The following is a 16,203-nucleotide window of genomic DNA, read 5'->3' as shown; positions in this document are numbered from 1 at the left end:
TTTGAGAACCACTGGTTTAAATAATAATCAAACATTTTGGAAGCAAGCCTAAATAAGCAAGTAGACTTTAGAAACAAGCCCAAAAAAACCGCAGCCCGCAACTAACCAATATTTACAAGCAACTTTACAGAAAAACAAGCCCAAAGTCGCTTATAATAAACTGACATGGCAACCCTGCTGAGGACTGTTTTGACGTGACGTCACTCTGTGTCACTATGGTCACGTGACGTCCACAGCCTGCTTCACAGGGCAAAAAAGCATATTTTGTAAAAAATGAAATAACGTACACTGTACATAATAATTTATATCGACAGTGGTGTAAAGTAGGTAAGTACATGTACTCAAGTACTGTACTTAAGTACATTTATGTATTTTTACTTTACTGGAGTATTTCCAAATTTCTTTGCTTTTACTTCTACTCCACTACATCTCAGAGACAAATATTGTACTTTTTACTCCACTACAGTAATTTAATTTAATTAAGTTACTAGTTACTTTGTAGGTTTTGATTATTACAAAACATACATTAACCACTTCAGCCCTATTTAAACTTTGGCTATTTGAAAATAGCCGATCTACAAGCTCACAACAGTGTGTGAGCTTGTAGATATGCCATTTTCAAAAATGGTATACATTATTACTTAATGGTAATTGAAACTGGACATTCTGCATAATGAGTACTTTTACTTTTGGTACTTTAAGTACATTTTGATGCCAATACTTTTGTACTTATACTCAAGTACATTTGAATTCCAGACTTTTACTTGTTACAGTATTTCTACATTGCAGTATTGATACTTTTACTTAAGTAAAACATTTGCCACCACTGCTGACATATCTATGCCACAGAGACAAATTCGTCTTTAGTTACGTAGTTTTATCCAAGCCACTGAGCGATCGGTGTCCTTCAATGGCCTTGTTTAGACCAGTGTTTAGTAAGTGTATCAATGAAAGGACTGCCATTGTCCCACGTCTGTTTCTTTAGATTGAAATTGGGGAAAACCAGGCGAACTTGACTGAATGACTGTTGGCAGGAATCTACATTGAGATGTCAAAACCGGTTTTAATGCTACCGACTGCCTTTGCATTCCCCTTCGGATGTTTCCATTTTAGCAGCCAACTATACATGTCAGGGCTCCAAATGGGTTGCCTCCTTAGCTGACAGAATTGGAGAAAAAGATGCAAACATGTCACTTTATGCCTTGTTTATGGGCATGATGGTAGTTGAGGGAGTTGTCAAAATTGTGAAGATTCTAATCAGCCTGGTCAAGCCTGCTTCTCCAGGCTTCCCTTAACTTTCAGGGCACCAGCAGTTATTGCAGTACAACGATTATCTACTGTAAACAAATTTCATACAAGACAAAGTAAAGCAGATTGTTTATTATATCAAGTAAAAGATCGACCAAAAGCAACAGAAGGCACACATATTTGGGGGCAGATGTCACATCAGTACCAGTGATCTTTGTCAAAATAGACACCCATCCATTCCACATTCATACCACATTGTGATCATCATATAGCAAAATATAGCAGTACACAAATTTTATATATGCACCATTAACAGTAGGCCTATGTCAGAAAATAGGGGAGTGTCTGACTCTATCCCATTCTTTAGGGAAAGAGGGTAGCATACAATATAGTAACGGGCTAAGCTTTGCAGTTTATGCAATGTTGAACAAATGCAGCCTGTTGCAAAAATATATTCATATATAATTTTACCTTTTCCAGCCACTGAAGCTAATACACTATACAAAAAAGCAGGAAAGTACAATAGATTGGTACAGTCAATTGTAAGAACATCCATGCAACATGGTGTCAAGTCAAACTGTTAGCTTAATTGGCAGTATTATAGCATTAGAGAAAGATAGTGGCAGTACCTTTGTCATAAACCGGTCATAGAAAAAGAAAAGTCCATATAGTGCCAAAAATATTAGCTTTAAAGAAGGAAAAAAGCATACATAAAAACATATTTCCATATACATCTTTATAGAAAGACAGGAGCCTCCAGAAAGTACAGATGCATATCCCTTCTTTCAGGAGGTACAACATTACATCCGTGTCCATCCACTCATCGAAAGGGTAGATGAAACAGCTAAAGAAGGTGCTAAGCCGGTGCTGTATTGGAAGACTGACGAGAAATCCGTTCAGCAATGTATTGATGATGGGAATGCGACCAAGTGTTTTAATTTTTATCGTGCGTTTAGTGTCAAGGTACAGAGTGGCCTTTGAGGGGAATCTTTTTTTAATGCGTGCCCTCAAATTACTAGTCCATAGCCATGGATTAGTAATTTGAGGGTACGCATTTAAAAAAAAGTCCCCTCAATGGCCACTCCAGGGCTCCGTATTAAGGAAACAACTCAGCTCAGCTCTACAATGACATAGTAAAGCCACTGGTCGCATCTGCTGTTGAAAGATACAATGGAACCATATTTGCGTATGGGCAGACTTCCGTCTGGCAAGACATTCACCATGATGGGCAGTGATGGTACTCAAGGAGCGATACCCCTGGACATGGATGTCTTCCAGAAGATCAAAAAGTATCCTAAGAAGGAGTTCCTTCTCAGGGTGTCTTATATGGAGATCTATAATGAGACAGTAGCTGATTTGCTAGTCGATAAGTGGAAGTGGAAGCCGTTGGCAGTCCGTGAGGGCACCCTTAAAACCGTGTATGTGGCTGATCTGACTGAGGAACTAGTGATAACCCCTACTCAAGCCTTGCCTGGATTAGGAAAGGAGGGGGGGAAAACATGCATTATGAGCAGACAAATTAACCAGCGGAGCAGTCGATCACACTATTTTGGAGAGCAGAGAAAATAGTGACCCATCATTGATGAAAACGCTGAAGGCGCCATTACCGTGTCTCACCTGAATTTGGTTGACCTGGCTGCTTCAGAAAGAGCAAGTCAAACGGGTGCAGAAGCCTACATCTTTATAGAAACACAGGATCGTCCAGAAAGTACAGATGCATATCCCTTCTTTCAGGAGGTACAACATTACAAAAACAAAACATCACTTTTGAAGTATGTCAGTAAAAAGTGAAAAGTCGTGGCAAGTTATGTAGAATTTTTGGCGCAAAATCCAGTTTTCACATAGACAAAGATTAGAACAATATCGAGGACTTCTACAAATTATGTTAAGGGCTTTTTGAGTAAGCCCTGCAAATATGCAACACAATGATGGCATTCTTATCCAGCTCCTATAAAATAAAACAGACAATTATCAAACAGAAGATATGGTATCCAAACCAATAGTCTGTAGTCGTCTGATGCGATGTGTTCGCCAACATTGGGTTTTTAGCGGGTGCCATCATGCTGTTGCGGTTCGAACGAGGTAAAACCGGACCATGTGATCCCTTGGCAAATACTGGAAACTGGGCATGGGGACGGCTCTACGCCCCGTGGCTTTTTTATGTGACCGTGGCATGCATCCTAATCCTGTCCACTTCAAGTGAAAGTTGGAACGGTTAAACCTGGTTCGAGGCGGCCTACAGTGCAGTAGGGTTGTCTGAGGGAACTTGTTCACGCTCTGTGGCATGCAGTTTGAAAGGTTAGTAATGTTTTATTCTGTCCATGGTAAATTGACGAATCAGCTTAGAGGTGGCCATTGGTGAGAGGTTGGGTAAACGCAGGTGTACACGATATAGGGGGCTGCTCAATGTTCCTGCTAGCGCGTGAAATAGCTTTACCCTTCTCAGTCTCAACGAGTGAGTCCTGTGTCTTGCCAGCATGACAAATGGCCAAGTTAGGGAAAAGGCTAATTATATATATTTATATATTCAAAACCAGCCCCGAGGCATGGAGAGATTAATATGGGTAGCTGTCAGGGAAGCCCAGACCGGTGACACACTGCTCCCCTCCGTCAGCCAGGTAGGGGCCCCCATCCTCATAGAGAGGCATGGGGAGGCCGTCCTCTGCGCTGGCAGGAATGAGCACATCTGGATCCCCCTTCAAGCTGGGCCTCTGGTTGTCTGGGAAGGCCATGGTGAAAAGCGCCTCAGGGTCACATACAAACTTGTACACGTACCTCTCGCCGGCCACCTGCCAAAAAAGAGCCAGAGGATTAAAGGACAACTCAGGCAGATAGATGTAATCAAAGAAAGACTGGAATGAATTAATGACATTAAAAAAAAAACTTTAATAATGTAAATACTCAACCTGTGGGTCAGGACCCCCAGGATGAAAAATTGTTAATTTCACTATAATTTCACCGGCTAGAAGGTAATCCAATGTATAACCAACTGTATAAGAATGACTATTCAGATCATAGATTTCTCCCCACCTAAAGTATAGAGACACAGTTGTAGAATTCTGTAATTAATTTAATCTAACAATTAAGATCTTCCTTGGCACGAAATCTTATCAAATGAGGCTTTTACGGCTTAATACGCATCAATTTGGGATCCTCAAGAACCGCTGATCTATGTAATCCCACTCGGAAAATGCCTTTCCTATTCTACTAACGCACTATAAAAGTGTGATGTTGATATGAAATGAAAATAAGATTGGAACGTGACCTGCCTTTACCTTCTGCATGATGCCCTTCTCATAGTAGTAACGCAGGGAGCGACTCAGCTTGTCGTAGTTCATGGCGGGACGATTCTTCTGCATTCCCCATCGCCGGGCCACCTGTGAAACAGTGGGGGGGGGGGGCTTTGTTGAATACTCAACTCTGATTGGTCAGGTATTCAACCATGTTCTATATTTTGTAGTGTAAACATAAACATAATGTAAACATAATTGGTAAATCAAGGTTGTGTGTTAAATAATTATTCATATTGTTCACAAGTAGTCTTTGGATAATGAACAAACTTAATCCTGAAAGCAGTAAGACATTTGAAAAACAATTCCAGTTCTGAGTTGGTGTCCTATACTGATAGACATCAATGAGTTATGGAACTATGTGTCAGTTAATCCCTGAAAATCTTTGCACACTTCATATGTCCAAAAACAAAGCCCAACTTACCTCCTCAGGCTCAATGAGTTTGAACTCCATGTTGCGTCCAGTCCAGGCGATAAAGTGGCTGTTGGCTGGATTGTCCAGCAGGGTGACCAGGAACTGCCAGAGCTGCAGGGAGCCCCGGCGCTGGTAAGGCGGGCCATCACGGAAGACCAGCCCCTCCTGCTTCACTTTACCTGGACAAAGTAGCGAGGTTACAATGAATGAACAGGACATTCAACATCCACAAAAACATGTATGTTTTTTTTCACACAGTTAAGTTTGGCAACAACTGCCCAGTTTAACCGAGCGGCAAAAGCAAAAAAACAGTAACTTACCTTCCAGTCTTTCTGGTACAACACATGTGTCATCGTAGTACAGCTCACCATCATAAACGAAACCTAACAAATTAAGACAGTTCAAGTCGAGTGTTTTTTTTATAGCAATGACACTACATGTATCAAAGTCTTAACAAACATGAAAAATCTATTTCAATGGATAGATAAGTAGTACATGAAATTTCACTTTGGGAACTCACCATCATTGTTATTCTGGTAGAATGCTGAAGATTTGCCAAATGATGACTGACAGTTTTGTACCTCTGTAAGACACAAGAATGGCAAGCACTTAGAGGGTTGCGATTTTAAAGGACCATACTGCCGTCAATACATGTCTGTTCACACACCTATACCAGACACACTCAAGACAACATCACCTCCTCAATTGTAATTCCCCAGCTGGTAAAAGGTTTTTACCAACATAAAAAGGATCATAGGTGTCAATAGTAAGTAAGTTAACTTCATTTTAAAAAGCGCCTTTCAAAACAAAAATACTAAATACCTCTATACAAAAAGGCAAAAACAAACATCCCAAAACTTATGGAACAACTGTGTTCTCAACAACATCTTAAAACACTTTTTTGTTTTTACCAGCCATTGTTTTTACCAGCCATTGCAACAGTTCAGTCACCCTTTCTTTTGAGTCTAATCTTTGAGACAGCCAGAAGGCCATGGTCAGAAGATCTGAGAGATATCACACTTTAAAGCGGATGCAGTATTTTAGAGATGGAAACTGGGGCCAGCCCCTGTGGTGCTTTGTAGATTGAGTAAAAGGATTTTTAAATCAATTCTGCATTCAATGGGCAACCATTGAAGAGCAGCCAAACACTGGTGTAATAGGTGACTTACGTCTACCAATTAGTTAATAGTCTGGCGGACACATTTTGTACTAACTGGAACAGAGGCACCGGGTTGTAAACAGTGCATTGCAATAATCGAAACAGGATGAAAAGTGTGAGATCTTGAACATTTAGTATGCGTTTTTATTTCTTTATATGCATTCGATTTATTTCATAATTCTAAGAAACAAGACCGAACCACTTTCTTCGCATGTGAAGGTGATGGTCAAAGACTCCTAGGTTTTTGGAGGCCTGTTTCACATTAACTGCTAAGGGACCAATATAGTGCTGAATTATTTCATAGATGCTCTCAGGACCTATGACAAGGATTTTTGTTTTGTCTGGATTGAGCTGAAGGAAATTACAAGACATCTACTCATTTATAGCAGTTAAGCAGTCTTGCAAGACGGAGCTTACTAAGATCATTCGGTTATACATACAACAATACATGTCTATTCACAGCTTCAGCCATATATTGTAAAAATAGAACGTTTTCCTGTTGATGGCGTTAATTAGCTAAATTGGATTTAGTACAGTATGTGTGTACATTTTCTCCAAAGTCATTAAAACGTTACAGAACTTATCCGAATAATTGAGTCAATATTGGCTAAACATCATTTTGGGTTTAATGAGTCCGCTATTAAAATGCCTTGAAGCACTATGATAAATTATATTTTCACAAAAAGCAAACAACCACTAGTTGGATTACCTACAGTAATGTACATATCTCAAGCAGGTTTCAAATCCCAGCAAGTTTCATACTGTACAGAAACAAATGGAATCCAATGGCTTCCTTGAAAATCAAACTAACCATGGTATGCTTTGGAAGACGATTGCCAATAATGTTGTAGGCATTAGGCAATAATGCCTACTACAACTCACAATAATGTGAGTTCTAGGCAATGTATGGTCCTTTTAAGATTAAAATGAATAATTTTGCACCACACACCATTAACGTCATTTAGCTAGCAGCTAGTTAAAAGATGTTAATAGGATTGACCCTGGCTGGCTTATAGAAAGTGGTTCACAGAAGAACACAGATCACAGAGTTCAACTGTCACTTGGTAATCTCATGGATACTAGACATAAGAATTCTGCACTGTAAAAGGAAACTAAACGCAACTTCTTTTTGGGAAGAACCAACAATATATTGGAATGAATGGAAGTTGCGATCACCGGCCGATATACATTATCCTCCAATAAATAAATAATAATTAATAGCCGCCTAAAGGAAAAACGAGATTAATTCAAATTATTTTGTTTGTGTTAACTGCAACTTATTTTTATAATAATTGTCATATCAGTATGATTTGGTTACGTTATAGCTATAAAGTTTCAGCCTTTCTTACCCTCATTTTACAAACACTGAATTATAGTGCGAACTTGCTGTAAAATGCAAAAAAGCAAGCAGTGTTTTGGCACCGAAATTCCGGGGGATCTCTAAACTACAAGAGCTCAATCTCTACGTCTAACACACACACCTGAGTCAAAGCCATAGTCTCTGGGCTCTTGTTTGATGTTGACGGGGTGGAAGGGGGCCGTACGAGGGGGCAGAGGACCCATACCAGGGGCCCCTTGCTCTGGGTAGCGTGGGTCCACCATCTCCTGTTTGAACCCATGCGGGGACAGGGGGACAACAGGCTCCGAGAGGTGGCGCTGGTACATGGGACGGCCGTCCTGGGTGGGTGGCTGGTGGTGGTGGGACTGAGAAGGGTAGGCCGGCCTGGCTGCATTCTTTGGAGGGGGGAGTGGTAAGCAGGGCTCTGACATCTGCCGATGGAACCTGGGGGGGGGGGGGGGGGGGAGCGTTATAATTATAGATTATTTCAGGCTAACATATCATGCACAGGCGTGACGCCAACAAGTCAGTGGATTACTTCAGACAGTATGTGATTCACTCAAGACAACTTGGCACATTTGTTATGCAAGAGTCTCTGAGGTCTCATTGATGCACATGATCACTGCTCACAACTCAGCCCTTTAAAATCACACACATTTGTCAGGTCTTTAGTTGAAACTAAGTGTGCATGTCAAGTTCCTAATGACGTACTAGTCACAAAGGTTTTAGGGTGCATACTGTCACCCATCTTTATATATACAGTCCACTTTTGGTACAGCCCAAACCCAAGAGGGTGTGTCCACCCCAACTCACCGGTGCTCGGAGCTATACGAGCCGTCTGGCCGACTGACAGGGGGCCGTGGCAACGCAAAACGCTGACTTTGGCAGGCCTGCGGGGGGTGATGGCCATGTTGTTGGTTGTGGTGTTGGCGTGAGGAGAGGGCATGGTTAGGAGGACAGCCGTGACCTAGCTGTGGGCCAGGGACCTGCCTCTGTAAGGGGGGTGTCCCTGCCGGGTGGGCAGAGCTGCACAGCAGGGCAGGTGCAGCAGGCGGAGTCATCGGTTTGACCCCGACTTGCTTGCCGTCATAGGCACTGGGGAAGCAGAAGGGATGGAGACCAGGTTACGAGGAGAGAAACAAGAAGATGTCTTATTTTGAGAATAGAGACCACTTGTGTGTGTCATGGAAAAGGGTGGAATTTGAGAGAGATAAATGAATAAGATATATTTGTCTGGGTTGTGTAGTGGTGTGTACTGTACACATACCTGTAGCTGTAAAGGCACTTGTCAGTGTACGGTGTGAGTCTCTGCTCCTGGCTGCAGGGTGACAGCTCTTTGGATGGGCTGGATTCCCGTTTCACTTTACTGACCGGTGGTCCATGGAACATCACTGCAACACACACACTTATGTTTACTATTGAAATATATGACAAATTATATTCTGGTGTAAAAGAAACGACATTAAGAATTTAATATGCATATAACAATTAAAAGCACTTTGCATAGGAGTGAGATATTAGTTTAAAAGAGAGTGTTGGCCCACCCCATGCAGAGTAACCTATCAAATAATGTACAAACAATGGTAAATAATACTTAACCCTAACCCTTTTAACAAATGGAGAGATGCAACGTTTTTTTTTATTATAAATGGCAATTAGATTTTTATTTATTCTTTTTGTTTCTTCATATGGCTCATTAAGCAAAAGAGCCAATTGTGTAAAAAGAAAAAGCATGAGCCAATTTCAAATGAAAAAAGGAATTCCATGTTCAGAAAAATGGACTTTGTGGCAATTTAGAAACAAAAGCATAATTTCCTTCAATATGTCTGTCCTGTTGGGAATAACTGTGTACACAATGGCAGTATGGTCGACCACAGATGTGTAAACAGCTTGATTTTTCCACACAGAGTCATTTCATTGAGGCAGCTATTAAGCAGCGATACACAGACATGCACACACAGAGACATCTTTGTGTGCTGCTTGAATAGAAGGCCAAACATGCAAATATTTCCCCACTTCCTCCCTTATCTATGACATGAGTATTGTAAGGGCACAGCGGGGTACGGTAGGAAGTCGGAGGTTGGGTCCTTGCCTGCTCTAACAGCCCCCGCTGTTTCCTGTGCCATATTAACTGCCATCATTCAGATGGTACTATGCCACGGCTAGCTTCTTTCTTTTTTTAACCCATAGTCAACAGGGCAAGATAACAACAACATTCTTATTTACAATAATGCCTCAGGCATCAGGCATAGGCTGTGGTGGGGGTTACTCATTCATACATTGGCAACTGGGGAATACCCATGTTGTACTCCGGTCTTGCAGAACAGAGGGCATTAGTCATTCATTTCCATCACTCAGATTTGAATTACTCAACTAGTGACCTTCTGGTCACACGCCTACTGCATCCAGACCACATCCCAAATCACAACACGAAAGATAAAGTTTGCAGGAACTTGTTGCAACTGAGCCGCTGTTAATGTAAGGTACTTGTACACTACACACCCAAAAGCAAAAAAAAAAAGCAAAATTGCCATTTTAAGACCATGACTGACGCACAAAGCCTCCCTGCGTCACTGAGGCGTTTGCGTCAGAAAGTCACAAAGCCAGCTGAGGGCCCATTACTGAGACCACCTGAGGACCATGATAAATTACTATTCCGTTTGTAATCATTAATGCAACGTCATGTGAATGTTGGTTTAGGAAATTAGCTTGTATAAAAAGTGATGCATTACGTTTCAGCTAATACATTTTTTATTTCTCAACAGTTGACATCTTCAGTCACCAGTGGTAGAAAAACACTGAGTGACTCAGTCAGCCTGTCACTTAAATGCTCCTCTACACAGCCATACTGCTCTCCTGAGGTTCGTAAATGAAGCAACTGCCTGTAATAATGGCTGGCACCACGCCAATACTACACTCTCGCATGCACATGCTCTATTCAGGAGGAGTAAAAGCTTCCCAGTGTTAAAGTGCACGAACCACAGCAGCCAACTGCAACACTAGATTGTGCTTTTGTCACTGTGCGTAGTGGCATTACCAGCACAACCAACCTCCTGCTGTAACTGTGAAAGTCCTTCACCAAAGAGCCCAAAATAACAGATTTTCAACAACAGTAAGAGATGTGACACAGGCATACGACGGAGTCTAAACTAGCCTCTAAGTTGCTAATGCAGAGGTCCATAGTTCCCAGGCAAAAGCAGTGGCTGTGGAGGAGTTGCAAATAGAGAGAAGTATAACAAAGCCAACACAGCATGGTTGGGTTTGGAGCTCTGCCCAGCAGCTACGCTCCGGCTGCCAACTGCTTGGGACTCAACAACAAGACCTTCTCCAGTGGTCCATCAGTGGTGGTTAGGGACGTGGCTGGCTTAAATTACCGCTCCAAATCAGATTCAGTTCTGGAAGCAACTGGATATATTGGTGGAGGCCTAACAGCCAATTGGACAGACCCACAAGCACAACACCCGCTCATTCTGCACTATGCATGGGTAAACCAACCCGAAAAACTCAAAACACAGGCGTTGACTTAATCCTGACAGTCAAGTCAAGAAAGATGGTCACTTATTTTGGAGACACAGAATGATCTTTTCGTTTCCATTCTTTCGTGCTCAGTAACATTGTAGTCCTTGGGAAATGGACGTATAAATAAACAATGCATGTAATTATGCATAATGTGACTCCTTGTCGCAGCACTCTTTTCTTTCCGCCCCATCATAAATATTACAGGAGTGGTGTCTGTACTTACAGTTGTCGGACTGGAAATCTGGGACAAACTGCTCGTCGTCGGGAACCTGGGCTGTAGAAGGGGATTTGGGAGATTTATTTTTTACAAGGGGACATTCTAATGAAACTGCCAAATGTTCAAAATGATTATTCTCATTCATTTAATCCTTCTCACCTTCTGCAATCCATATTTCCTGGAGTTGGCTCAGATCTTGAAAGAGCTCTGCAAAGGAGGAAGAAATCATATTATCCATAAATTCACAATATGCTGACACTACTTTTTGTTTATGTTGACACTAGTGCAGTTAATAAAATTGTGTTTACAGGTTGTTAACTATAGACTATGCTGGTGCCAAGGAATGCTGCTGCACCCCTTTTCACTTAAGCACCAACAGTTGAGTGACCCTGGGGACAGAGGGGCACTATACTCTTGTAAAGGAGCAAAAGTCCAATGTTCCACTATGACTTTGATATCAAGCCATGCCATCTCATATCTGAAGAGTGTTCCACCCATAATGATTGTAGCCTACCTTCTGTGTCCAGAGCCAGCTCTGTGTCCACAAACTTCCTCTTCCTGTCATTGAGTGGTCTGTTCAACTGCTCCTCTACCTGAGATTTCTGGAATGACAATGGGGGCAGTGAGAGGGGGGTCCCAAACATAGCCTAATGCATAACATTCATTATGCCATTTTATTCAGGGAATTAAGCTAAATTGACAATTAAGTACATTATTTATTAATTTAACAATTTGATAAATAAACACTCACACTCTGTGGTACCATGTAAGGGACTTGCTGGTCGTAAAAGCCGTCCATGTTGCAGCGTCTCTGCGGGGAACCAACGGCCGTCCAACGGGAGATCCCTCACCGACACCGAGCTGCTGTGGGAGAGGCGACAAAATATAATCACCCGTTACCTGGCATCAACGACAGCCATCTCACACTCACTGCCCATCTATTATTAGACACAATCGCTCCCCTTTATCAGTGCGTTTGGTTTGTGTTTGTTTAACAACCAGTGGAGCTCGTAAAACCTTGTCGGCAAAGCGCCGGGAGTGCAGGTCTTACGTTAGCCCCATTTGGAACTTTCCCCCCAGCTGTATAGCTCCGAGATGCGGTTCCACAGCATAGGGTGCCGGCAGATTGCGACACCGGACAATATTGGTGATTCTTACCTTTTTCCGCACATCGTATCCAAAAAGTAAAGGTCGTCCCCCCTGCTCTCAGATGTTTTACATTTTAGCGGTCAAGAAAATCTAAGCAACGGGTTGAAACAAGCGTTTAAATCGCTTTTTTTAGTCAGCCTGTGCCATGTTTTCCCAATGCAACCTTAACGGGAGCAGAACTGCGCATGCGGACGGAGGTTGACTAACCACAGGCTGACTAATTTAAGCGCTTGTTTCAACCCATCGGTTACATTAGTTGACCGCTAAAATGTAAAACATCTGAGAGCAGGGGGGAATACCTTTACTTTTTGGATACAATGTGTGAAAAAAACAACATTATTGGCCAATTTTCGCCAGGGTCGCAATCTGCCGGCACCCTACGCTGTGGAACCTCATCTCAGAGCGATATACAGCGGAGGGAGAGGTTCTGAATATTGGAGCTAGTCTTCCCTAAGACCATCACGTATGTCAGCTGGGATGGACCAGTGAAGAAACCAGGCCACATGAGTTGATAAAAATGCAGTCACCACTCTCCTAGGTGAGTAGGTAGCGATATGAGAGTCTCTTTCAAAATGCAGTTTATGACTTTTGAAAGCACACCATACTAAAACAGTCTCTTTCTCACATACAGAGATTATAATATATTTGTTTTGCTGTGACATGTGCTCTCTTGCCATTTTGAGCTGACAGTTCATTCTGATTAACCTCAACCCAGTGGTGTAAAGTAACTAAGTACATTTACTCAAGTACTGTACATAAATACAATTTTGAGGTACTTTTTCTCCTACTCCACTACATCGCAGAGGCAAATATTGTACTTTTACTCCACTACAAGTATTTGAAACTTTAGTTACTAGTTACTTTGTAGATTTTGATTATTATTACAAGACATGCATTAACCACTTCAGCCCTATATAATACTTTGACTATTTGAGAATAGCAGATCTAAAAGCTCACAACGCGTTGCAAAAAAGCGATGCGTTCAGTTCAGTTTTTATTATTCACTGCATAATGAATACTTTTACTTTCAGTACTTTTGTACTTTTAGTCAAGTACATTTTGCATTGCCATATAGGTAAGTAAGTACAACATTCGAGTACTTATTCCACCACTGGAAGTAGGGCTACCGTGCCCATTTATTTATGGTCTGTAGCTCCAGCTACATTATCACTACCCTTTCTACTTACTAACCGTAACCCATTTGTATGGTAAAGTATTTAGTACAATATAACTATAGGACTGACAGGGGTTGGTCTTCCTTCCTACTCTTCCATTGAAAAATGTTATTTGTCAGGTAGGACAGATATCGGTTGACTGGCAAGAGGCCTGCCCAAAGCTCATAATAAACCCAATCTCTCCCATGGCCAAACAGGGATTCCCTCTAGACTCAACGATAGATTTCCCCACAATTAGGCCTAATTGAAAACTTACTGATTGTTGCTTTAAATAACAAAACACAAAATCAAGATTGAGTAGCCTTTATGAAAAAAAAATTGCATTCCGTATGGTCAGGCGATGACAAATAGGTAGTAGCAGTGGTGTAAAGTAACTAAGTACATTTACTCAAGTACTGTACTTAAGTACAATTTTGATGTATTTTTACTGGAGTATTTCCAATGTTCAGTACTTCTACTCCACAGCCACTACAACTCAGAGGCAAATATTTTCTTTCACTCCACTACAATTATTTGCAAACTTTAGTTACTACAACTTAACTAGCCTCGGAAACCCATGTCTTTTTTTTTTTTTACAAAGAAAAACTACAAGCTCGAGCTTGTAGATCTGCCATCTTCAAAAGATTTGTATACATTTAAAAACTTGTGAAATGGGGACATTCTGCATAATGAGTACTTTCTACTTTTGGTACTTTAAGTACATTTTGATACCAATACTTTTGTACTCAAGTACATTTTGAATTCCAGATTACTTGTAACAGAGTATTTCTACAGTATTGATACTTTTACTTAAGTAAGTAAAACATGCGAGAACTTTTCCCACCACAGTATGTAGGCCTACCGCCTACCTCGTGCATGTGTAGGCTACAGTGGTACGTTGCATAATGTGTTCCAACAAAAACATCCAACAAGCTGTTGACAAGCTTGGCTGAAAGTGTGTTGATCAACTTCCCTGAGGCTTAAAGAGTGTTGCCATGTCTGCTCATTATAAGCAACTTTGGGCTTGTTTTTCTGTAAAGTTGCTTGTAAAATGTTGTTGGGCTTGTTTCTAAAGTGTAGTTACTTATTTGGGCTTGCTTCATAAATGTTGTTTAAACCAGTGTTTCTCAAATATATTCATGTCAAGAACCCCCAAATTAATATGTATTTGTGAGATTTGTGTTGTTAAAATGTTTCAAAAATATATTCCACATCTTTTGAAAATGTCTTCCAATATTTTAAAAAATATTTAAAAAAAATAGCCAATGTATAGGGTTAGAGTGCTCAGTGGCCTGTAGTCGCTTCTTTTGGGCTTGTTTTCCTAGAGCTGGTTGCTCATTTCCCTCCCAAAACCTGGCAACGCACCTTAAACTCCATTCAGACGCAGTTAATGTGTGTCATATGGTTGCATAACCTAACTAGGGGAATGGGATCCGACCGTTTGCAAAAAGACACGAACGGCGATGTAACGGATCAGATGCATAACTTGAAATAATTATGTAATCACTCATTGAACACAGCAAGTCCTTTAAGGTTTAGGGTCTCATGTTACATTTAAGAATAATAGGCTAATACAAAAATTAAACGCTATAATACATTTTATTTGTAACGCACTGTATATTTGAACCAATCTCTGAGAGCAGGCAAGAGATTTGCAAGAAGGAAAAAAAGATTTAAAAAAAAACATTGAAATGAATTCAGATCAATGGTCAACTATACACAGCTAAGAAAAAGTTTTAAAATAAATGCAGTGTTGCCGTCTATGAGAGGAGGTGGGGGGGGGGGGTGATGATCGCTTTGTGAAGTTACCAAACTGTACAATCACCCTCTAGTCTCACCCATGGGGCCTCCTCCTCCTCCTCCTCCTAGGACTTTGTTTTTCTCAATGAAGTGAAATTTGATCCCTACGTGTGCGCACCAAGGGGGGAGGGGGGATTGCGCGACGCGCTCGCCATTCATAAAATTTCCAAGCGGACACAGATCAACACACGCAACAGAAGAACTACTGCAAACAAAACACATACATCGGAAATGGGGGGGAAATGGACGCACAAACAGCCTCTTCTGTAACATTTCATTCCCATAAAATGGCGTTCAGTCCCTCTCTCTCTCCTCGCGAGCACTCCACACATAACACCAGCGTGTGCTTTTACAGCAATTACAACAAACCACGGTCTCCAGTCCCAGTAAAACACATTCACGCTTCATCACAGCAATATAATAATAATAGTGCACAACTCACTCTGGCAATGTGGAGTTTTCTTGGCAGTAGTAGTAAAAAAAAAATCAAAACAAATATTCTCGCAGGCAGCAACCTTTTCTCTCTCTACATTCCCTGCTCCTCCTTTTCACGCAACTTGACTGTGGATTTTCTCAATGGAATGATGGTCTGTCTGTCTGCGGTCCCTTACTGCACAAACAGCTCCCTGTAGTTCGCACCCATTGGCTAGTACGCATTGCCATTCAAGCGTATAGCCAATCCCCATCAAGAATGCCCTTAAGCCCCCCCTGATGTTTTTTTATGAATGGCTGCCCCGTTTCATTCATGTCTCTGGAGAGCTCTCTTAAAGGGACAAGGTACAGTTTGTTTTCACTTTTGTTTGAAAATTGAAAACAAAATGTGCTTCCATTATTTATGAAACGGCGCCAAATGTTTAGGGGTGTTGTTCGGGCAAGGTAAACAACACACAATGAATTTACTCAGTTTACCTAC

At 41.3% G+C, this 16,203-nt stretch overlaps 1 protein-coding gene across 3 annotated transcripts; it reads right to left on the bottom strand.

Annotated features, from left to right (window-relative positions):
- Positions 1–1,365: 1,365 nt before the first annotated feature.
- On the bottom strand, positions 1,366–15,859 carry LOC308080871 (ETS translocation variant 5-like). Of its 3 annotated transcripts, none has more exons than XM_080422918.1 (13): positions 15,733–15,859; positions 11,939–12,051; positions 11,702–11,789; positions 11,347–11,394; positions 11,194–11,244; positions 8,719–8,842; positions 8,265–8,546; positions 7,594–7,895; positions 5,474–5,536; positions 5,274–5,336; positions 4,963–5,132; positions 4,518–4,625; positions 1,366–4,037 (listed from the first exon to the last, which is right to left on the bottom strand). In XM_080422918.1, exons 2-13 carry the CDS (start codon positions 11,984–11,986, stop codon positions 3,804–3,806), a joined length of 1,581 nt encoding a protein of 526 aa, XP_080279044.1. In that variant the 5' UTR covers positions 11,987–12,051; positions 15,733–15,859; the 3' UTR covers positions 1,366–3,803. The 3 variants fall into 3 exon arrangements, with proteins under 3 accessions (XP_080279044.1, XP_080279046.1, XP_080279045.1); XM_080422920.1 differs by having other exon boundaries at positions 4,524–4,625; XM_080422919.1 differs by having other exon boundaries at positions 11,939–12,048; positions 15,733–15,858.
- Positions 15,860–16,203: the final 344 nt, after the last annotated feature.

This window comes from Gymnoscopelus braueri (assembly GCF_963280865.1).
Source record: "Gymnoscopelus braueri genome assembly, chromosome: 24".
In the NCBI taxonomy this organism is placed as follows: domain Eukaryota; kingdom Metazoa; phylum Chordata; class Actinopteri; order Myctophiformes; family Myctophidae; genus Gymnoscopelus; species Gymnoscopelus braueri.
The sequence above is the reverse complement of the archived record's forward strand: the minus strand, read 5'-3'. Positions and strand labels throughout refer to the sequence as shown.